The sequence below is a fragment of the Enhydra lutris genome, unplaced genomic scaffold (assembly GCF_002288905.1).
Source record: "Enhydra lutris kenyoni isolate GAN:26980312 unplaced genomic scaffold, ASM228890v2 scaffoldscaffold21, whole genome shotgun sequence".
In the NCBI taxonomy this organism is placed as follows: domain Eukaryota; kingdom Metazoa; phylum Chordata; class Mammalia; order Carnivora; family Mustelidae; genus Enhydra; species Enhydra lutris.
This window is the reverse complement of record NW_019154105.1, coordinates 4,606,086-4,630,117: the sequence shown is the minus strand read 5'-3', so window position 1 is coordinate 4,630,117 and position 24,032 is coordinate 4,606,086. Positions and strand designations below refer to the sequence as shown.

The following is a 24,032-nucleotide window of genomic DNA, read 5'->3' as shown; positions in this document are numbered from 1 at the left end:
GTCTGTTGCTTCCACTTGCTTAGTGACTCTCAAGTCTGTTTCTTTCTTTCCAAACTTCCTGCCGTTCATCCGGATGTTGCATTGTCTCACAATTGATCCAACTGTCTACATAAATGTTAATTACTATGATTACCATTTTTATAAAATAAAACTCAGCCTCTTTAACAGGTCGGTCATAGGCTCCTGTGTTCTGATCGTATATGTTTTGTGTTCTAAGTCAGTTCGTGCCATTCCCCTACTGAAATCTTACAGTGGCTTGTGGTTGCTTAAGGGGGAATGATTTTACGGGTAGGAACTACGCCTTGCTTATCTTTGAATCCCCATTCCTGAAGGGGCTAGTCTGATAGCTAGCACCTGACATGCATTCAGTTACTATTATCTGAGTCAAAATTTATGGGATTAGTCAATATCCTCTGGTTCCTGTTCATCTGCATAACATGGCAATATTTTTTAAATCTGGAAAAACAGGTTTATTTCATTAGGTCTGCTTAGTTTTCCTATTATGAAGAAGAACAGCTAGGAAATTAGCATTTGAGTATTTTCTATTTTTCTACTCTCTACATTTTCATTGTAGAAGTCTGCTTTCAAATATTTTGCAGCTGTACCCACATTCCTAAACAATCTACATCCTGGAAAAGCACGTATATTCTGAACAGGGGTCGAACCAGAGAGAGATGGCTAACGGAATTTGTGACTTAGGTATAAATGAGAAACAATACTAAAAGGAAACTAGAGTGAGTTGATTCTACACATGATTTTATAAAGAAGACTACTGATGGCTTTTTCCTTACTTCAGTATTTCATCACCATCCAGGATATTATGCTGATTTTGAATTTGAATTTAGGGCCTATAAATATTAGAAGGAATATTTCCTTCAAGTTAGAAAATTGCTCTAGTGTAATTGAAGGGTGTTTTCAGTTGTCTAATGTGTGTAGTACACTTAGTGTACTAAGATCTGGGTGTCCTGCTGGAGAACGTATCCCTCTCCCTCCTTCCCTCCTCTTACCATCTGAGTGGTACGGAGGCTTCTCTCAGATTTATTATTAGGTGGATTTTCATGAAAACGTGGCTTCTGTTTTCAGCGGTTCATCCATTCTCCTGTTTGGTGTACACTTGAGGGCAAACTGTCCTGGTGAAATTTTACTTGTTTCCATAACACCTCCATATCTGCAATCTCACTCTAAGAAAAACAGTAGCTTCCGGTCGAGAGCAAGCGTTAGAACCAGATTGGTGGGATTGTCGTTTAGATTTGGGTTTCCTTGCTTCCATCCCAGTGAGGTCTACGGAATGATGGAGGAGAAAACAAGAGGAGTTCTTGGGGGGTAGATGCAGGACTGTGGACACAAAATAACCGTGACTGGAGACAGAGTTTCATGATCCAGAGTCTGAGCTTTGGATTCGAATCTCAACTCCTTCACATATCATTTGTGAACCTAAAGAAGTTACTGAACTTCTCTGAGCCTACAGACCTGTCTTTTAATGCAGATAATAAGAGCATCTTCAGAAGGATCAAATCAGGGGCGCCTGGGGGGCTCCGTCATTAAGCGGCTGCCTTCAGCTTGGGTCATGATCCCAGGATCGAGCCCCATGTCGGGCTCCCTGCTCAGCGGGAAGCCTGCTTCTCCCTCTCTCACTCCCTCTGCTTGTGTTTCCTGTCTCGCTATGTCTCTCTCTGTCAAATAAATAAATAAAATCGTAAAAAAAAAGGAAGGATGAAATAACATAATGATAAGGATAACCAGCATCCTTTTTAAATACCCATGAATGATTCTCATTTTACCAAGAGGAACAGAGGCTTGCAAAGCCCGTGTAAAGCTCATGCAGCCAGGTTTGAACCATCGCATACTGTGCTTCCTGCAGTCCCTACCCTAGGCATCCCGGGGCCAGCTAACATCATTCTCATTGTACAGAATTCTCCCAAGAGTAACTCTGAATTTTTTCAAATTTCCCATTGTGTTTACACTAAAAACATGTGGGTTAGAACTCATTTCCTGCTACACAGAAGTTACAGGTACAAATGAATCCATCCAGTGCCCAATCCATGCAGCCCGTGAATGTTTCTGTCTTCACGATTTTATGTGACTTAATTGATACAGTCGGTAACTTCATACCTGCAGTGCCCTTGGATTACTTTCAGTGTGTTTTAGCTGAGAGACTGGGAATTCTGTGTCTGGAGGTGAATTTGATGATACCTGTTGAATTCTGTGTTAACATACTTTTCTTCGCCTTGGGTTAAAAATAAAGGAGTACCTAATTTCTGTTAGAAAGAAAGAAAAAGGAAGGAAGGAAGGAAGGAAGGAAGGAAGGAAGACAGATAAATACATAGTAGCCAAGGAGATGAGAGCTCTGACCAACTTTTACATTTCCCAGAGATCCTCACTAACTCTGGCTTTCCTAGGAGAGGTGGTCCTGCTGGTTGATATGCCTGCGGATAGCCCCGCGGAGGAAGGGCAGCACCTGCCTGATGGGAGGACAGCAACTCCCACCAGCACCTTCACCCAGCATGACATCAACGAAGGCATCGTGTGGTACAGGCACTCGGGAGTCCCAGCCCAGAGTGACTCCTTCCTCTTCCAGGTACCCTCTGCGGCTGACTGACATCTTTTCTGATGTCTGGATGGTCTCATAAAAACCCTCGCTCTTATTTTTAAGCAATTTGGGTCATTTTCTCTGTTGCCTGGAAATTAACATTTGGGGGAAGAATAAATGTAGTTAATAGCACTGAGAGGTTTTCTAATCTCCCAATTCAGTCTTACAGTAACTCTACAAGCAGAGTCATCTCATGGCAGGGAGTTTATAATAGATAATGGCCAAAGTGTCTAGCAAAAACATTTTTTTCCAAATATTACAGTGCCCTATGGAGGAAAAAATATTTCTTTTTTCAAATGTTTTTGGAACATTTACCATCTTATGATAAGATCAGAAGCTTAGCAGCCAAACCCAGTGGGTTCATATTTCAGTTTTGCTGTGCGCTGGCTGTACAACTTTGGGAAAATTACTTTGGCGAAATCCTCGTGCTTCATTTTTCTCATCTGTAAAATAGAGCTACTACGAGGGTTTAATGAGTTAATAGGTATGGAACATGTGAACACTGCCTGTCACATGTGTGTGTGTGTGTTACTGCCATTTATAAAGCTTGAGCAAATACCAGTGCCATAGACTGAATGTCTGTGTCCTGAGATGTGTATGTTGCAATCCTACCCCCTCCCTGTGCAATGGTATATGGACGTGAGACCCTCAGTAGGTGATGAGGATCAGATGAGGTCATGAGGGCTGTGCTCTCATGAATGGGATTAGTACACTGACGGGAGTCACAAAAGAGCTCGCTGCCCCTGCTTCCCTGCTCCCTGCTGTGGAGACACAATGAGAAGTCAGTGGTCTGCAACCCAGAAAAGATCCCTCACCAGAACCTAACCAAGCTGGCACCCTGCTCCAGACTTCCGGTCTCCAGAAGTACAAGAAATAAGTTTCCCTTGCTCATGAGCCACTCAGTTTATATATTTTTGTCATAGTAGCCTGAGCAGACTAAGACAAACAGACCGTACGGAGGCCGTCCATAAATTAAAGAACAAGAAATTATACTGAGCGCATTCTCTGGCACTTATCAAACATAATTAGAAATGAAGGCAAACCATTTAGAATTTTTTAAACAGTCTCCTAAATAATTACTCATTCTAAAAGGACATCAAAATAGCAAACTATTAAGAAATGTTGATGAGGAGGAAATAACTCCTCAAAACTTAAATGATGTGGACAAAATAATACTCAAGAAAACTGATGGCTTTAAGCTCTTATTATTGAGCAGAAAAACATGAAAATAAATGGACTAAGCGAAGCTACAAAACGACAAGAGAAACCTAAGGAAAGCAAAAGGGAGGAATTCACAAAGATAAGCAGAGGAATTCATTCAGTATAAAATGGGAGAACTGATAATGAGCACAAAACCCGAATCTTGGGAAAGATCAATAAAATTGGGAAAACTTACGTCAAGGGCAATTTGGAAATAAAGACTTGAATAGAAGTGCAAAGGAACGAGGAACTTCGAATGAGAAACAGCATCGAAACGTAGATGCGGAGAAGAATTTGGGAAAATGTCAGAGAAAATATAAAGCAGCTCTCATGGGGGCTGATCAGCCAACGCGGGGCTGGGGACCCTCGGAATCTGAGGCTTTTCCTTTGTCCATGAATCCAGCTGGGGATAAGCTGCCACAGCAAGTGGCCCACCTTGTTCAAGTTGCCGTCCATTCCGTTCCTGAGGCCTGGTGTGTACGTCTTCCTTGCCTGACTAGTATGTACAGTACAAAAGAGGTGCTTTTCCAGGGAGCAGATGAGCTAAACTTGGCCTGTATTAAAACGAGATGATCCTGAGCATCTGGAACGTCCCAGGGGTGAGCAAGCCTCCCGCGCCCTCTGCCAAGTTAGCGTTCTCCTTTGTAGCACCGGGGGAACTGCACAGTCCTCGGAGAATGAGTCAGAACGGAGGCAAAGACTTCAATCATAAGAAGGCACCTCAGCAAACTGGAATCCTCAGATCTGCCTTTGCTTTATCGGTGTCGGGACTGAGGATGTTCTCCATACGGGGCACCTCCCTGGGAAGGAGTCTCCTCACCTGCTCAAAATGATACTGGATTGCCTTTGCAACTTGGTTACTAACGGGTAATTATAGAAAAGCAAAAGTGACTGATCTTTTTTAAAAACAGATGCGCTAGAGTTTGAGACACGGCGGCTGAACATTCTTACTTAGAAAGTGGTTCCCTTTGGAGAGTCCTCACTGTTTTCCTCAAGACATGTTTAGAACCCTGACCTGAAATCTTCTTCACAATCTGTGGGATTTTCTTTACACATCCTCAGTGGTGAATCATCCTTTGGAAGTTGATTTTTAAAAATAACCAAAGAGGGCGCCCTGGTGGCTCAGTGGGTTAAGCCTCTGCCTTCGGCTCAGGTCATGATCTCAGGGTCCTGGGCTCGAGCCCCGCATGGGGCTCTCTGCTCGGCAAGGAGCCTGCTTCCCCGTCCTCTGCCTCCCTCTCTGCCTACTTGTGATCTCTTTCTCTGTGTCAAATAAATAAATAAATAATCTTTAAAAAAATAACCAAAATGCCAAAAGTCAGCCAGAGTCCTGTCTGGTAAGAAGAGCAGTAATTATTTTTGGTTAAAACAGGGAGCAATTATGCAGCAACAAGCTCGGTTTCCTCCGGTGATTTGTGAACTCTCTCTCTGAAGGCATTCCAGAAAGTGCATCCTGAGCACGGACGGCATCTTTATTGCAAACGTGAAACAACTCTCTGAGATTATGTTCTCCTGGATGTGGAAGTTTCATGTGATTTTAAAGTCTCATTTTTTTATAGGCTTGCCTCATCTTTTGGTTTGAAATGACACAGACACTAGCTGTGTGCGAAAATAAATGGTTGCAACTTCTCTCGTTCATCATTTTAGTGTCCCAGAAGGATTTTAAACTAAAAAAGGTGCTGTTTAATGATTCTTTTCTTTCTTCCCTTCTCTTTTCTTTTTTTAAAGCAGAAAATGCAATACAATGAGTTGCATGGATTTAATTCTATTTTAATGCTGATGTGCTGTCATGAGCCATCAATGCACCCCATCTGTTACTTTGCATGGAAAACTTGGGATTTATGTAATGCAGTGGCATTAAAAAATAGAGTATGGCACAGTGAGAAGAAAGCATGTACATTTGCATCATTTGGGGCATAGGAGGGAACTCTGGCTTTGGTATATTCAGATCATGTTGAAACAGCCTTGGGGGTTTCGGTATGAAAAGACCAACGTTTATTTCACACCGGTATGTTTACTAAGGAAGCGAGAAGTGATTTCTTTGCTTGGTAGTATGTCCACATTTCACTACCTACACGGCGTTCCATTCTTTTTTTTCAAAAAATAGAGCATATTTTCCCCTTTCCTAAGATTCTAAAGCTTCCAAATTGAGCCATCTTGGTCAGTGGGAAGATCATGAACCTGCTGACCTGGTTGAACACTGACCCTTATTGACCATGATTTAGATACCTTGCTCAACTTCTTTGCCCTTCAGTTTCCTCATCTTTAAAATAGGAGATAATAGCTAATTGGTAGATAGATTAATAAGTAGATAAGTAAGATAACTTTTGAAAAGTAGGTAGCAGGGTGCTGAGCCCGTGGCAGATGTTAGGGAATTACAGCTATTGTTACTGAATTATTCATAATGACACACCATAAGATGTCTTCTTGAAAACGTGTAGATATTCCAAAGCTTGATCTCCAGGCATCTGGTGGGATGGAGATAGAGAAGAGAGTTTTTCTGTTGGGCATAACTTGAGAAGACACAGGGAAAGGACTGCCATTCCTGCTTTCTCTCGGAAGTGAGAGAACACGCCCCTCTCCTGTGGAGTTATTGCGACGACATATGACATACGCCCACTCCGGCCTTAGCAGGTCTTGTAACAAGCCCGTGGTGGAGCAGACAAAGGAGAGATGGAGGGCTCAAAGGGGCAGCTCAGAATCACAGAGGGAGGAGAGGAGCTACGGCATAGGCAAAGCATCATATTTTAGCATTTTGAAGCAAAAAGAGGTCAATTTGGTGACTTCTTCTAATTGTAAATGTTATTAATCTCGCTTTTACAGTGATGAGGCTGAGATTTGTCATTTATAGTCTAGGTGTACTTATCCATGCTGGATAAAGTTTAAAGAACTAGAAAAAAAATCACTTCTAAATCATGTGTCATATATATGTTTATAATGAGATACGTAGCTATCAAAAATCATGTTTTCGGGGCACCTGGGTGGCTCAGTGGGTTAAAGCCTCTGCCTTCGGCTTGGGTCATGGTCCTAGTGTCCTGGGATCGAACCCCACATCGGGCTCTGTGCTCTGCAGGGAGCCTGCTTCCACCTCTCTCTATCTGTCTGCTTCTCTGCCTATTTGTGATCTCTGTCTGTCAAATAAATAAAATCTTTAAAAAAAAAATCATGTTTTCAAGATTGTTTAATGAAATAGCAAAACATCACAGTATTACGTTTGGTAAAAATGTGGAACACGTAATTGTATCTAAAGTTTCACTTATGTATAGAAAATAGACTAAACTAAAATGCATCAATATGTTAATAACTTCTATTTTTACCTAGTGAAATTCTGGCTTTTTTAGTTTTTATTTGTATTTCTCTGCATTTTTAGAACTGCCTAAAATGATTACATGTTTTTTTTTATAATCAGTAAAACATTAGCATTGAAATGAAGAGCAGAATGAAAATCATAATGCAAAAATTCATAGAATTCCAAAACAGATGGTTTCAAGAGGGAAAAGCAAACACGCACAAATAGGCTGTGCCCAGCAGAGGATGAGAGGCTCACCAGTGTCACGTTTCCTTCCAGGTGTCCAGTGCCACAGATGCCCACACACATCTGGAGAGCCGCACGTTCAACATTGCGATCTTACCGCAGACACCCGGGGTGCCTAAACTCTCGCGGGGAGCATCTCTCCATATGACTGTGAGTTGGGTGGAAGGGCTCGCGGTTTCCGCTTGGAGGAGGCACGCTGTTGGGGTTTAATAGAGCACCCTGCTTTTGTGTCTGGTTAATGCGTGACTCAGAATGTGGACCCTGGGGCCAATAATAACCAGCCTCGAGAACACATTTCCTGTTGACGTGAATAAGAAATTTAAAATTCCAGAGCGTAGGGAAGGTGATGTGGAATCCACCGCAACCTCCCGCCGACCACTTCTGTCCTTTTTAGAGCATCCCGGAGGTCACGGGGCCTCCTTGAGTGGTTGGAGGGAGTTTGGAGCTTGTGTCCATTTCACCAGAACCATGTGGGTGTCATTGCTCAGTCCGCTCCGGCTCCACCTCGCTGGAGAAACGGTCGGTCTGTGTTTTAGAAGCCCTGTGAGGAGCGTTTGGTTTTGTTTTCCTACTGTGAAACTTTCCTGGAGAAAGGGATGCCTTTGCTGAATCCAGAGAAATAAGTACCAGTTACCCAAATGGAAGTTCGAGGGGCAGGTCAGAAGGAACGGAGATGCGAAGGTACAGGGCTCTCCCAGACGTAAGAGGAGCACATACAGAGACGCAGAGGTGAAGGACAACGTGATGGGTGGGAAGACCGCCAGCAGGTCAGTAGGAGGCAGAGGAGGCGTGAGGATGTGGAGCCTGGTGAGCTCGATCACGGAAGGTCTTGTGTGCTGTGAGGAAGGAGTATGGGCGCATGGAAAGGTTTGAAGCAAGGTGACAGCTAAATTGGTACACGAAGCTTAGTTCAGACAATTAGCAGCTGCAACGTAACCCCATATCTAGGGGGTATGGAAAGCCAGAACCCCTGTTCTAGACAGAGCCCCGAGCATATAAGACCTCATAAATTAATCATAAAGGATTCACATTTTAGTTAGCGCCCACATAATTACACTCCAAAGTAGTGTATCAGCCCTGAGCCACAACAAAGAGAGCAGCCGTGGTTTTAGAAATTATGGGTCTGGGGCATGACAGAGACATAAAGGGGGAAACAGAAAGTTTTTAATGAATAGCTGGTATCGGCATTTCCACCATAAACCATAATTTAAAGAAATCATAATTCAGCAGCACTATAAGGTCTATAATTCATCATTCTGACTGGAGGAACTTGGATCAGAATTTTCTGTAAAGTGTAAAGAAAAATGTGCATACACATTTCTTGCCAAATGCTAATGCAGTATTATTCTGGGTTTCGAGGGGAAAAATGGGCCAGGAGCCAATGACGGTGGTGCCATTCCCACTATGTAGCTGTGGACCTCTAGAAGCTTCTCACGCTACTTAACCTTTAGGGCCTCAGGTCGCATGTTTGCAAATCACATCTGTCTTGTCTAATTTAGGATATCACAAAGGTGATTAGCCCACTCTTTTGTTCCTTAAAATCTACATAGCTTGTATTTCTTTTGACATTAATTGGGGCCATTACTATCGGATATACTTGAAATCTGTGACAAAAACACATTTTCTATTTAGTGATTTGGACTCACCTAAGCACACTCGTTTTGCATATATTTGGTAGATACATCATGAATGTTCTAAATACAAATATTGTATACCCGTATCTGTGTTTAAGGACAGGAGTCCCCCTCTCCAGTCATTCAGTCATCCCAATAAACACTTTCGAGCCCCTAATTTATCCCAAGGGCCGTGAAATATATTAGAGATTCAATGACTATAAAACACAGTCTCTCTTCTCAAGCAACTTAGAGTCTAAAACAAGCAAATAAGTAAGCAAGGATGACCAGGACATGATGAATGCTGTGATATGATATGCAAGCAGAGTCACACTATGGAAGCAAGTAGGGAGACACCTAGTCCAGTGGAGCGTGGGGGAAGTCGTGGAAGGCTTTCTCTTGGAGGTGAGCTGAGCTGGTTGAAGTGTAAATTAGCTCTAGAGCGTGGACTCAAGTTTCAGCCTCCTTGGGATCCCCTGTAGTGTTGGCTAGACCACAGATTGCTGGAGCACACCCCGGGGTTTTCTAATTTAGTAGATCTGGTCTAGGGCTGAGAATGTGCATTTCTAACGAGTTTCCAAGTGATGCTGTTGCTTCTGCTCTGCTCACCACACTTGAAACCCCATTTATCTAGACTACAAATAGAGGGAAATTCATGCCAGGCAGACGAGCAGCAGGTAAAAAAAGTGAGAGACAGGAGAACATGACATGTTTGAGGAATTGCAGAGAGTTCCGTTGGCCAGAGCATAAATCCCTAGGTGAAAAAGAAGAAAGAAATGAGAGTCAGATCATAGAGGACCTTACAGATGAGATGAAGAGTTTCCATTTTGTCCTGAAAGGATGTTTTTGGGCAAGTAGGATGCTGAACGATTCATAGCAGAGAGGGGGCGTGATCAGATTTTCAATTTAGGAAGATCATTCTGGCTGTAGTGTAAATAACACACCACACGGGGTCCAGACAGAGAACAAGGAGGCCAAGGCGTAGGCCGTTACAGGCATCTCGAACAAGAAGGGCTGGTAGCACGCACCGCATGCAGTGGCAATAGGGATTGAGGGGTCAGTGAGGTCTCAGAGACAGTGGCACACCTGTGTATACTGCAGCAGGATGCATACGGCTGAGAGGCAGAAGCATCTTAAATGTCCTTCAGGAGATAAATAGTCGAAGAAATTATGTTATATACAACAACAAGCTATCATCCACTCTTTAAGAAGAAGGAAGTCCTGCCGTGCTATAGAATGTATGAACCTTGAGGACATTACCTGAGTGAAATAAGCCAGTCACCAAAGGGCAAATACTGCTTGATTCCCCTTACGGGAGCTACCTAAAGTAGTGACACTTTCAGAAACACAAAGTGGAAAGGTAGTGGCCCCTGCAGGGGTGGGGGGTAGAGGTGGGGAGACAGAAATGGGGAGTTGATTTTCTTCGGTGGGTATGGAGTTTCAGTTCTGAAAGATGAAAAAGTTCTAGACATGTGTTCCTCAATGATGTGTATACAGTTAACACTACTGTCCTGTGCCCTTAAAAGTGGTTAAGATGGTGTAAAAAACATAGGGAGAGATTAAAAGATATCTAGAGCCGTAGAGGTCAACTGTGTAGAAGTGGGTAAAATGGCCCAGTTTCTGATATGGAAGGACGCCCTTCACTGAGGTCAGGAATGTATGCGGACTTCTGGGAAGGGGGAGCGCTGGAGGCCGTGATGAGTTCAGTGGGAGGCGCTTACAAAAGGTGTGCCTGGTAAGGGCTGGCAGAAGACCAGTAGATACTCTCTGCGGGAGATAAACCTCTGAGAATCATTAATAACATGTGGTGGTTTAATGCTTGGGCCTGAGATTCCCCAGGAAGATTGCGTAGAGTAAAAAGCAGCATAAAAAAAATACCTGCCTAAATGGAAATTTGTTCTATGGCCTTTCTATAATGCTCTTCATCAAATCCGATCCTTTAAATGGTGTCCTACCACTTTGTTTTGTAGCGTTCCACCAGAATTATGTGCCTACATGCATGTATAAGATGCGTAGAGTCTGAATAATATTATAAGATATATATGTGTGTGTGTGTGTCTGCGTGTCTGTGTGTGTCTCTTGTGTGTGTGTAATCTGAGATGTATACATTTAGGATATATATATCAAATTTGGGCAAGGAGATCTGTAAACAAGCATGTTTACCAATAAATAGCATAGTGTTAGATTCAGCAAATAAGTTAATAACTTTACATTAACTCAGTTTTCCAAGTAACCATCCGCTGTTTGACTTAAAAGATCCTTAAGGACAAAATCTTTAATTAATCTTGGTACCTTCTCCACATCTAATGCAATGACTCATGTAGAAGTACTTGCTTAGTGAATATCTGTTGACGAAATGAATCATTTTCAGACCTACTTTCACACAGCTAATAATTCCCTTCACTATCTCACCTTCAAATTCAAATGAATTAATCATATGAGTATACACATACATACACATACTTCGAATATCGTATTTCCATTCTCTTCTTAAAGGGGAAGGAAATTCTCTTAACGCAAAAGCATATTTGTTAAATCCTTTTTCAGATAGTTGTGGTACTCAGAGGTGGGTTGCCCACGGTCACCACTCGAGAGGAAGGCCTTACAGAAGCCCTCCTAGTTCCACTTGTCTCCGGAGTGATCACTGTAACAAGAGTTCTCTTAAAACCACTCTTCCTGGGGTGAGCAGGGGCTCGGTTGGAACAGCTGAGTTGTTTGTCCTGTAGACTCAAGTCTGGGCATGCCGTATTGGGTTTATGGCTGCGGACTTATCGGTCCATGTTTTTTCTTGAGACCTTTTCAAACACTAATAAAATTGTTATCTGCAGTTTCTGGAAATTTCTTTGTCCTTGGAATTCCTACTGTGCTTTATCTGAGCCTTTCACAGTACTTAGCAGTTTCTACGTTGGAGTTATTTATGAACTCCCCTTACCAAAAACCGGAAATCCTTGAGGAAAAAGTCTGCATCTGATTCATCGTGTGTCTCCCACAGCTCTTGGCTTGGTACCTGCCCAGCGTAGGTTCTGACTGAATATTCGCTACATGAGTAGGGGAGTGAATTAATTTTGTTGTCCTAATCAAACTGCGTGAGAAGATGATTTCTTGTAGAACCCCCTTTTACTCATCCCATCTTCTTATTTTTCATAGGTATTTAATTTCTGAGGCCAGCCATGAGCTTTGCTGCTTTGCTAATATGACAGTCGACAGGTGAAAGTGGTCTTTCTTTTAATGGCAGCTGAAATAATAATGTTGTTTATAAATCCTGACCTAGGATCCCAAAGATTTAAATTACACATACCCTTTGCTAAGGCTTACATGTTGAAGTGTTTGCCTCTCTTTAGACAACACTGAAAGATGATGGAAAATATTTTTTTAATTAGGTTGCTATAAAAGTATTCTCATTATTTTACTTCTTAGCCTAATCTTCTCCTAATGATATTTTCCATTCACTCAACAAATTTTTATTGAGCTCTTTCATGTGCTAGGTGCTTGGGATCTATCCACGAACAAACAAAAATCCACGTTCTCATGGAGTTTCCATTGTCTTGGGGCAGGAGGGAATAGACAATAAGTCATAAATCAAATAACTAACTCATATGTTGCACGTGATTGAAAAGTACTGTGGTAAAACAAAAGGTAAGACCAAGGTCAAGGGGGTCAGAAATGCGGTGGTGGCAACAGCAGAGAGGGGCCCCGATCGCAGATGTAAATGAGCTGAGCTTTACTGAAACAAAGATGTTTAAAGAAAGACTTGGAGGAGGTGAGGCGGAGAGCCCTGAGGGGAAAGTGTTCCAGGCCCAGGGAGCCATGTGTTTAGACACGTCCAGTTGCGGGGTGGGCTTCAGTGTTCAGGGAGCAGCGGGGAAGCCAGTGTGGCTGGAGCAGAGTGAGTGCGTGTGAGAATCTCAGATTCACAGATGGGCCCAGTGTGTGTGTTGGGGGCAGGGAGGCGGGGAGAGGGAGGGGTTGGGGCAGATCTTGTAAGTCCTCACGGGCCATTGGAGGGACTTCAGGTTTCTTCTGGGTGAAATGGAGAGCCCTTACTAGGTGTTGAGCCACAGAGGTAGAACCTCCTCTTTGGCTGGCTGTTGGGCTGAAATGGATTGCTGGTGGGCAGGAGAGCAGGAGATCAGTAGGGAGGCTGTCCTGGTGACAAGGTATGACTGTGGCTCCCAGCAGGGTGGTGGCAGCGCGTTGGGGAGAAGCAGTTGGATTCCAGACATATTCATAGGTAACATGGGCATTATGAGAAACATTATTCTGTACTTTTTGATTGTTGACAGATATTTTTTAAAAAAGTGTCTTCTGTAATGATTTCTATGAAATGCAATCTTTCATTTCTTACTATGTTTAATTGATAAATATTGAACATTCCAAATACCCAATATTAAAATTGATTGTACTTTGATATATGTCAGACTGGATATTGCTTTCTTCAGGGAATCAAGTCCTTACTTTTTCTACCTCCTGCCCGTTCTATCAGTAGAGAAATTATGTCAATAAATTCCATAATACAATGTGCTTTCTTGGCCACATGTATTTCCCTTTGTCCACACTCCTCTGTCTAGTCCCTCTTCTAATGGCTGGATTATTTTAGGGGCATCTAGATCATCAAAAATATCTCCTAGTACCCCGAGAATTTTCAGATACTCTAACAGCTTCGAGATGAAAAGGGGAGGAGCTGAACGAGGTGCTGAGCCTGCCCTTTTCTGTCCACTTGGCTGTCCCACACCTGTTCGCCGTTATAGGTGTGTATACACTCACGTAGGCTGTAAACACTTCCCACAGGGCCTAGATTTTTCATTTGTTGTCCTTACTTGTTTTATTTTAGAGTGAGAGACCAGCGGCTGTTTGTAACTCTTACTTTCCTTACTCATGACATTCCAGACCCGAGCAGTGGCCTGAAATATGACTCTGTACTCTAGGGGGGTTGTCCCAACCTGCAAATGCCGCCTCTCCCGGGACAAGTGTGCCTTCAGGACACTTAGAAAGCAACTGTGACCTTCAATCTTTTCGAGGTTTACAAGAGGAACACCACGCCCTCCTGCATGGGAATGACTGAGCCCTACTTAATCCTTTCCCAAGTGGGGAAATTCCTTCTGGAGGAAGCAGAGCTTCAAAGAGGCAGACAGCATGTCCCACTCAACCCTGCAGGGGTCAGCTAGGAAGAGCCGGCAAGGAGCCAGATATTTTTGTTCTGTCTTGTTAACAGCATATGTGACCCAGGCAAGGGGCCTGTCCTCACACTACTTTTCCCTTTTCTCATCTCCATTCTGTATGTTTTTGCTGCTGTCCCCAACTCCCTGTTATGCCTGGTCATGGGATTCGAAATCTCTCTCTCTCTCTCTCTCTTTTTGAGAGTTGTCACTATTGGTGGGTACAAGTGAATGGACAGTAAAAAATATGTACACATTGGCCTTTTGATTAATTTTGCTTGACCCCTTCATTGGATACTGAGGACTGGAAGAGAAAAGCAAAATGTAATCCTTTTGAAGGGTACAATGGAGACAAAGAAAACATGCACTATTTTTATGTGCTTTAATAAGTAATTCCTAAACCTCTGAATTCAAATGATGAGTGTCTTTTGGTGTTTGAGGTGAGTTCATCTTTTGCCCTTTGAAAACATCACAGTTCCCGTTGGCAAAGCTGGTGTGGTCAGGGAGGGCTTCTTACCAGACGCAGCCTCAGCCCATGACGTCAGAGGAGCAGAGATGTAGTGACCCAGCGCAGCCTCAGCCCATGACGTCAGAGGACCAGAGATGTAGTGACCCAGCTGCGAACAGCAGGACAGGAGGAGAGCAGGCTCTGCTGGCTCATGTTGACGCGTCCCACTGCGAGTCCCACCTGGGGAAAAGTGGTCATGTTGGGACACCCCACAGTATGCACCAACACAAACCTGGGGCAGCGAGCGGGGGAGGGGAGAGTGCAAGAGAACTGGAGGAAGATTCAAGACCCTCTGAGGTTCTTAAGGCCAAGACAGATCTGCAGTGCAAGAGACCAGATCCTTCTTCCGAGCTTTCAGAAAAAATTTTGCTGTAACTAATTTAAAAGCCCAGAGTGAGCGTGTTTTTTGTTTTTATTTTTGTTGTTGTTGTTGTTTTTGTTTCTGCTTTTTAAATAAGGTTTGTTTTTGTCTCTGGCTTTTGTTTTCATCACCCTGTTTTTTCTTCTTCTTCCTTAAATGTTGTTTAGGCTCGGGAGGATGCCCTGACTGTGATTCAGCCTCATTCCCTCTCCTTCATAGACTCTGAGAGGCCAAGCGGAAAGATTATATACAACATCACTGTACCTCTGCGTCCAAATCAAGGTAAGACGTGCAATCAATGACCTTTTGAGTGATGCTCTTGTCTTCTAATTGTTGGCCTATCTTCAAAGCTCGGGAGTTTCGTCTGCAGGTACTTGTTGAGGATTTAAGCAGTAACAATTATGCGCGCTCTCTGTTCCCTTGTTCTGAGTTTAGGACCACTTGAGAAAGAGACACTGTTGTCAGACAGATGGAGATGAGTGTGTCAGCTTTGGTATGCCAGAGCTGGCTGGAGAATATGGTGTGCGCACAACTTGAGTCACTGGGTTGAGCTGCCCCTCTCATGCACGGGCAGAACTGGGCAGACATGGGCCCGGTCTGCAGGGACAGACCCTGCTCTGATGAGGATAGGAGAGGTGAACAGACAAGAATGGGAACGAGCGTGTGCTCAGGACAAGGAGCTCTGCCAGCCAGTGCAGAGTGTGCTGAGTCGCACACACCCGGTGCCTTTCCCCTTTGGATGAATCCCCCCTTTCATGGCAGGGAAAATGAACATGTGAAACCACAGTCAGCAGAGAGGAGAGGGGCCCCTGCCATCACTCTTCATTCTTTAGATGGCTGAACTTGGGGCTTAACTAATAAACCTGTCCCTCACAGAGGTGTGGCTGTCCCTCATGGAAAGAGATTAGCTCTAGTGACAGTTCTGCTCCCGAATCTGAGGCTGCCATCCCGAGACCAACCATTGCCCTGGATGCAAGCCTTCCACATTATCGAATCCCCCAGGAGAGATAAATGTCTAAAAATTAAATTATATTACCCTTTGATAAAGTCCAGGGAAACGAAACACCTAAGTCATGCTTCTCTTTTTCTAAATCTGCTGAGTCATAGCAAGAGCATTTCTCCTTACATTGCCAGGGCAGAGTGGAGCTCTCTGTCCAGCAGCCTGGGCTGTCTTTTGGAGAATGACTATAGGTCTCTCAGCCCCTCAGAACCTGAATTAGTTCAACACCAACTCTCCCATGTGTCCTTCTTTGAAAGAGTTGATAGGACATGAAAGGTGATCAGAGCATTATTTCTGTGCCTACAAAATTTAGAAACGATAGGTAAATTTTCAGCCTCTAAAGATTTATCCCAGAGTTAAAATTGCAAATCCAATTCTTAGAATAATCATGATCCATGTTCCTGTTGCCAAAGGTTATCACAGAGACTGAGGTGTTTCTGAAGGAAAGGGGTAAGTTGAGAAAACTCTCATTATAGCCTCACCAGGAGCCCAAACTATATCATTTTCTCAGCAAGCTTGACCTTTAAACTTTATCGAAAGAATCTCAAATTATGGTGAAATGTCTATGACTTGTAGAGAATTACCTAGTCTAAGTTATATTAGGGGTAGTAGTTTGTGTCTTACTATTGATTATGGTCAATGACTTCTAGTCAGAAATCTATTTGGGTTTCACACACAACAAGAGTCTAAAACACCACGCGTCATCAGGAAAATGCAAATCAAAACCAGAATGAGGTATTACCTCACACCAGTCAGAATGGCTAGTATCAAAAAGGTGAGACATTACAAGCGTTGGCGAGGATGTGCGAGAAAGAGAACCTTTGTGCGCTGTTGGCAAGGGTATAAGTGGGTGCAGTCACTGTGTAAAACAGTATGGAGGTTTCTCCAAAAAATTAAAAATAGATCTACTGTATGATCTAGGAACTGGGTATTTACCCAAATAAAACAAAAACAGTAATTCAAAAAGATACATGCACCCTTGTAATTACGGCAGCCTTATTTACAACAGCCGAGATAGGGGAGCCGCCTCCGTGTCTACCGTAGATGCACGGATGAGGAAGATGTGGGGCTGGGATGGTGCTCACGCCTAAGAGAATGAAATCTTACCGTTCGTGACAACACGACTTGGACCTGGAGGGTGTGATGCGAAGTGAAGTAAGTCAGACGGAGAAAGACAAATACCATATGCTTTCATTTGTGTCTGAATCTAAAAAGTGAAACAAACGAACAAACACTCAAAAATAAACTCATAAATACCAAGAATGAACTAGTGGTTGCCAGAAGGGTGGTAGGTAGGGGAATGGGGAGGGGGACGGTGAAGGGGGTTAAGAGGTACAGACTTCCAGTTACAGAATAAACAAGTCGCAAGCATGAAAAAAGCAGCTTAAGGAATATAGTCAATAATACTGTGATCAATTTGTGTGGTGACGGATGGTAACTACGCTTATCGTGGGGAGCATTTCATAATGTATACAATTGTCAGATCACTAAGTGGTACACCTGAAACTAATATCGTACTGTCAGCTGTAATTCAATTAAGCATTTTTTAAAAGATCCTGTTGAAGTCTGTTTCGGTTTCAGATTTGCCTTTTTCTTGAATGACTGGAGATTGGTATGATAAGAGATACAGGAGAGCGCTTGCTCTTGAAGGATAGACGACTCTCCCACCAGGGGGAAAGGCAGATTTATGGCCCCAGGCATTCCGTCAACCATCAGACTTACTGTCGGTGCTGATGCTGAGTCTCTCGCTCCCCAGGGATCATCGAACACAGGGACCAGCCTCACTCTCCTGTCCGGTATTTCACACAGGAAGACATCAACCAGGGCAAGATCATGTACCGTCCTCCCCTGGCAGCTCCCCACCTCCAGGAGATCACGGCCTTCTCCTTCGCTGGTAATGCCTTCTCTTCTCTTCTCTTCTCTTCTCAGGCACCCCGACTACTCTCTGGGGAGCCTCATGGCAGCTTCTCCCCAACTCTTCCTGTTGTCCTTCTGACACTTTAGTGATATCACTTTATAACTGTTCAAAATCACTTGAGGCTTGTGGGCCAATGTGTAGTTTGGGCTCAGTTCCTCATTTTTTTTTTCCATTTATTCATGCATGCACGCATGCTTTCAATAAATCTTTATTTGGGGCCTCTTATGTGGCTGTGAGGTCTTGGAGAGTATAGTGGTGAACAAAAACAGGCATGAATCCTGTTCTTGGTGAGTTTTGGGACCTAGGTAGGGAGACAGAGTTTGAGAAATAATCCCAGTAATGAGTGTTTAATTGTAGACTAAGGCAAGAGCTCTGGAGAGAAAGAAAAATGTTCAGTGGTGTTCAAAGTAACAGAACTGCCCGAGACTAAGAGTTCAGCGGAGGCTGCCCCAGCGAGGGACGAGTAGATGCTCATCAGCCTGAATGTGCCTCTTGGGATACTTGGGAGAACATTTCCCAAGGAAGGGCACACAGCTCGTGGGCAGAGGCCCTGAGAGGGGAGAGAGTGTGACATTCTGGGGGTTTAAAAAATAAACAACAAAAAGTCCGTGTCTGGAATATAGAAGGTTGAGCTGAACAAGGATGATCTTGGAGGGAGAGAGAGAGGCCACACCTCAGAGGCCCTGGAAGCCTGTCAGGATTTAGATCTTTATCCCAAGAGCAATAGGAACCCAGTGGAGGTTTAGATCTGGGGAGATGGTCTTTCATGACGAACTCGTTAGCTGCAGGATGTGAGTGGATTGGAGGAGGAGGCCAAGGCGGGTGGGCTGTGGGGGAGGGGAATCCGGTGAGAAACATGCCAGGCTACGCCGGGGAGGTCCCCCGGGGGAATGAAGAATGCAACCGTTTGGGCCAGGATTTGACAGAAGCCACCGTTTGTAAAGGAAGAGAAGACTGAACAAAAGAATAGCTAGTTTTTGGGTTTCTTTTAAGATTTTATTTATTTATTTGTCAGAGAGAGCGCGTGCACAAGCAGGGGGGAGCGGCAGGCAGAGGGAGAAGCAGGACTTGATCCCAGCACCCGATCCCAGGACCCTGGGATCATGACCTGATCCAAAGGGAGACTCTCAGACTTTCTCCGTCTGAAAGACACTCAACCAACTGAGCCCTCAGGCATCCCGAATAACTGGATTTCTTCGAATACAAACCATTTTGTGCCCTTCCACTGAGCCAAGATAGTTAATCTTCGTTATCCCTTATCTCTCCCCTCGACCCTGTACCCAAAGCTGAGGACCGGAATGCAGGAGTTTTGAGTCCTATACCTAAAAACTTCTGCGCCTTGGAATGATTCTAAAAATCTTGAAGCCTGTTCCCTTATGATCTTTAAGGTGTATGTACATAACATGATTAATACGGAATATTATGTTTATATAGTAGCCTTACTCATCCAGAACGACTGGTGATTTCTTATGTAATTTGAACATGGGTTAAATAATTTTAGAGTTACATCTTAAATTATAGAAAGCATTTAAAGTCACATTTTCCATTATATACATAAATGCAATTGTCCAGAAAATGATTAACTCTTCTTTGAAAATATTGAAACGTGGGTGTAGGCCTTCTCTCTAAGGAGGATCCCCATTGTTTGGTAACTGGGTAACTAATAGCCCATGAAAATGTTCATGGTTTTCTAACCCCCACTTCAAAAGACCTACTTTACAAAGAAACTCAGGATATCCTGGGATTAGAAGGAAGGAAAATGTGTCAGCCATGGTTGAAGTTATTTCCATATCTATTATACTTGCCTAAGTTCCTAGAGCCTTTTTAGAGAGAGCAGAGTCCTGTCCTGTATAATCTATGGGATAAATGCCATGAGATAAATCTCTCACATCGTTATAGTGTGTAAATCAATGTCCCAGGCATCACTCAATTCTACAATGGAATTGACCCACCAGAGAACCTGTCAGTGATATACGACATCATACACATTCACCGATTTGTAGGATTTTATGTACTGATAAAAATGGGATCTGAATGAATGTATTATAAATCACTCTAACTACTGGGATATAAAATTATTCTACTCTGCCATTCTTTTTGTTACTTAAAATTGGTGCTGGCACCATTAAACTCAACATAACATTAACAAAAGACCTGGTGATCTTTCCTCAAACCATAATTATTTAGGTTAAAACGTGCTTTACTTTTCTAACCTCTGCCCCATATTTTGTACCTTCTCCATCTATTTCTGACCCCCAAATGCACACCAATGTATTGATTTTCTCTTTTCTGTTTCAGGTCTCCCAGAATCGGTGAAATTTCACTTCACAGGTGATGATTTTAATAGTAATTTTGTTAGAAAATGGGATTTTTCCTTGCCTTATTAGTCCTTACTTTTTGTTCCCTTCATCATTACTATTTTCTAAGAACTGCTTAAAAGTTATATAAGACAAGTTTTTCTGGAATAGTCTCATGACTAATTAAATAGTAATAGCTTGAGTCTGTATTCATAGAAGAAAATTATCCATCCAGTATTCCAAAGATTAGGGTTGTTTAAGTCCCGTTTCAAACAGTCCCAGTATCTATTAAAAAGAGGTGATAGTGGTTAAGCTCTTAGCCTCTGGATGCAGACTGCCCCGGGGGTCAGTTGCTCTGAGAACGCTTCTTAACCTCTCTATGCCTGCGTGCTCACTCAACAGTGGGGATGATAACTAATAATCAAACATATATAAAGCTCCCAGAACAAGGATTGGTCCTGTCATTCCATGTGACACTGAGCTAATGGATCGTGGTGTACAGTTTCTTGAACTGAGCCTCCCCTTGATTGCTTTGCTCTTGGAGGGAGATGAAAGCTGTGTGTGGAAGACCCCGGCATCCCAGCTTTGGGTCCCCACGCCGTAGAAGCTCCACGCCAGCGAGCAGACGTGTGGTCAGATCTGGCATCTCTGTAGAACAGCAGAGGGACAAGCTTTCTTGGTTTAGGTCTGGTGTGAGGATGGTTGGCTGTAGACGACACCCTAAGCTGCTGTTTAGTTGGGGTTGTGACTGTTCCATTGGAATCAGCCACCCGTAGGTCCTGTTCTATGCCATGTAGGATAAATTTTGGTTGGAGAGAAAAGACATCTCCTTCAAACTCCCAGACCTTCTTTCCTTCTCTGAGGATTTAGAATCACACTTGAATCAACAGTAAATTCCATTGTTGTGTCATTGCTTCTTTTTAATTGAGATGCAGTTGACACATGACGTGTAACAAGTTGAAATACAGCTTCGTGTTAGTTTCAGGTGTACAGCATCGTGACTCAGTATTTGGGTGTATTACAAAATGATCACGACAATAAGTCTAGTTAATATCAGTCACCATATATAGTTACAAATTATTTTTCTTGTAACTTCGGCATTTACTGTCTCCCTAATGTAATACTATATTACTAACTGTAGTTACCATGCTGTACATTACACCCCTATGACTTAGTCATAGCTAAAGGTTTTAACCTTTTGGCTCCCTTCAGCCATTTCAGAGCCCCCCCGCAACCCCACCCCACCTCTGACAACCACCAATTTGTTGTTTTCTGTAGTTCTAAGCTTGGGTTTATTTGTTTGGTTGGTTGGTTTTGTTTGTTTTAGAGCCCAGAAATCAATGAGATCATATGGTATTTGCCTTTTTCTGTCTGACCTGTTTCATTTAGCTTCATGTCCCCAGGGTCCATCCATGTTATTACAAATGGCAAGATTTTCTTTTTTTATGACTGAGTGATTTTCATTGCATATGTACGCGACCTTTTCATCATCTGTTCATTTGTCAGTGGACACTTAGGTTGCTTCCACGTCATGGTTATTGTCAATAATGCTTCAGTAAACATGGGGGTACATATATCTTTTCAAATTAGTGTTTTCATTCTTTTTTTAAGATTTTATTTATTTGAGAGAAAGAGAGAGCATGTGTACTGGCAGGGGGTGGAGAAAGGACAGAGGGAGAGGGAGAAGCAGACTTCCCACTGAGCAGAGAGCCCAACTCAGGACTCGATCCCAGGACCCTCAGGTCATGACCTGAGCCGAAGGCAGACACTTAACCGACTGAGCCACCCAGGCACACAAAGTATTTTCATTTTCTCTGGATAACCCAGAAGCAGAGTTGCTGAATTATGTATTATTTCTGTTTTGTTTTTTGTTGTTTTTTTTTTTCTTAAAGATTTTTTATTTATTTATTTGACAGACAGAGATCACAAGTAGGCAGAGAGGCAGGCGGGGGGGTGGGGGCAGCAGGCTCCTCGCTGAGCAGAGAGCCTGATGTGGGGCTCGATCCCAGGACCGCAATATCACGACCCGAGCCGAAGGCAGAGTCTCAACCCACTGAGCCACCCAGGCGCCCCACTATTTCTGTTTTTAATTTTTTGTGGAAATGTCATACTATTTTCTATAGAAGCTGTACTAGTTTATATTTCTTCCAACAGTGCCCATGTGTTCTTTTCTCCATATCCTGGCCAACACATGTTATTTCTTGTCCTTTTGATAGAGTCATTCTAACAGGTGTGAGGTGATACCTCATTGTGGTTTTGGTTTGCATTTCCCTGATGATGAGTGATGTTGAGCTTCTTTTCATGTACCTGTTGGCCATCTGTATGTCTTCTTTAGAAAAATGACTATTCAGATCTTCTGCCCATTTTTTAACTGGATTGTTTGGGGGTTTTGCTATTGATTGTATGAGTTCTTTATATACTTTGGATTTTAACCTTTCAGATATATAATTTGCAGATATTTCCCCCAACTTGGTAGTTTGGCTTTTCATTTTGTCAATGGTTTACTTTGCTGTGCAAAAGCTTTTTAGTGTGATGTAGTCCTACTTGTTTGTTTGCTTTTGTTGCTTTTGCTTTTGGTTTCAAATCCAAAAAAATCATCCCCAAGGCTGATATTAAGGAGCTTCCGCCTTTGTTTTCTTCCAGGACTTTTATGGTTTCAGGTCTTACATTCAAGTATTTATCCATTTTGAGTTATTTTTTGTGTGTGGCCTAAGATAATGGTACCGTTTCCTTCATTTGCCTGAGGCTGTCGAGTTTTCTCAGCACCATGGACTGAAGAGACTGTCTTTCTCCGTTGCATCTTCTGGGTTACTTTGTCATAAATCAATTGGCCACATGCGTGTAAGTTTGTTTCCGGCTTCTCTGTTCTATTCATCTCTGTTGATCTGTTTTTATGGTAATATTATGCTATTTTGATGACTACAGCTTTGTAATACAGTTTGAGAGAGCATGTGCCTCCAGCTTTATTCTTCTTTCTTAAGATTGCTTTGTCTTTTCCGGGTCTTTTGTAGTTTCATACAAAAGTAGAATTATTTGTCCTATTTCTGTGAAAAATGCCATTGGAAATTTGATGGGATTGTATAGAATCTGCAGACTGCATTGGTTGTTATGGACATTTTGACAATGTTAACTCTTCTAATCCATGAGCGTAGAATATCTTTATATTTATTTGTGTCTTCTTCAGGTTCTTTCTTCCAAGCACAGGTCTTTTATCTCCTTAAATTTACTCCTAGGTAGTTCATTCTTTTTTTTTTTTTTTTTTTTTAAAGATTTTATTTATTTATTTATTTGACAGACAGAGATCACAAGCAGGCAGAGAGGCAGGCAGAGAGAGAGGAGGAAGCAGGCTCCCTGCTGAGCAGAGAGCCCGATGCGGGACTCGATCCCAGGACCCTGAGATCATGACCTGAGCCGAAGGCAGCGGCTTAACCCACTGAGCCACCCAGGCGCCCCGGTAGTTCATTCTTTTTGATGCAGTTGTAAATGGGATTACTTTCTTAACATCTCCAAGAGCCTATTATCGAGATATAGAAATGCAAGAGATTTTTGTATGGTTTTGCATCCTACAACTTTACTAAATTTTTTTATTAGTTCTAACAGTGTTTGGTGGCATCTAGGGTTTTCTGTGTATAATATCATGTCATCTGCAAATGGTGACAGTTTTACTTCTTCCCTTCCAATTTGGATGCCTTATTATTTCTTTATCCAGTGTTTTTATTATTATTATTATTATTATTATTATTAAAGATTTTATTTATTTATTTGACAGACAGAGATCACAAGTAGGCAGAGAAGCAGGCAGAGAGAGAGGAGGAAGTAGGCTCCCTGCCGAACAGAGAGCCCAATGTGGGGCT

At 42.8% G+C, this 24,032-nt stretch overlaps 1 protein-coding gene across 1 annotated transcript in view; it reads left to right on the top strand.

The window, feature by feature from the left end:
* The window catches only part of LOC111149126 (Fraser extracellular matrix complex subunit 1), a 405,997-nt gene that overhangs the window by 276,947 nt on the left and 105,018 nt on the right, over nt 1–24,032 (top strand). Inside the window, exons 32-36 of the mRNA XM_022506058.1 lie at nt 2,400–2,578; nt 7,359–7,475; nt 15,131–15,245; nt 17,720–17,857; nt 20,180–20,212. Coding sequence (XP_022361766.1) covers nt 2,400–2,578; nt 7,359–7,475; nt 15,131–15,245; nt 17,720–17,857; nt 20,180–20,212 — 582 coding nt within the window. The remainder of the gene's footprint in view (nt 1–2,399; nt 2,579–7,358; nt 7,476–15,130; nt 15,246–17,719; nt 17,858–20,179; nt 20,213–24,032) is intronic.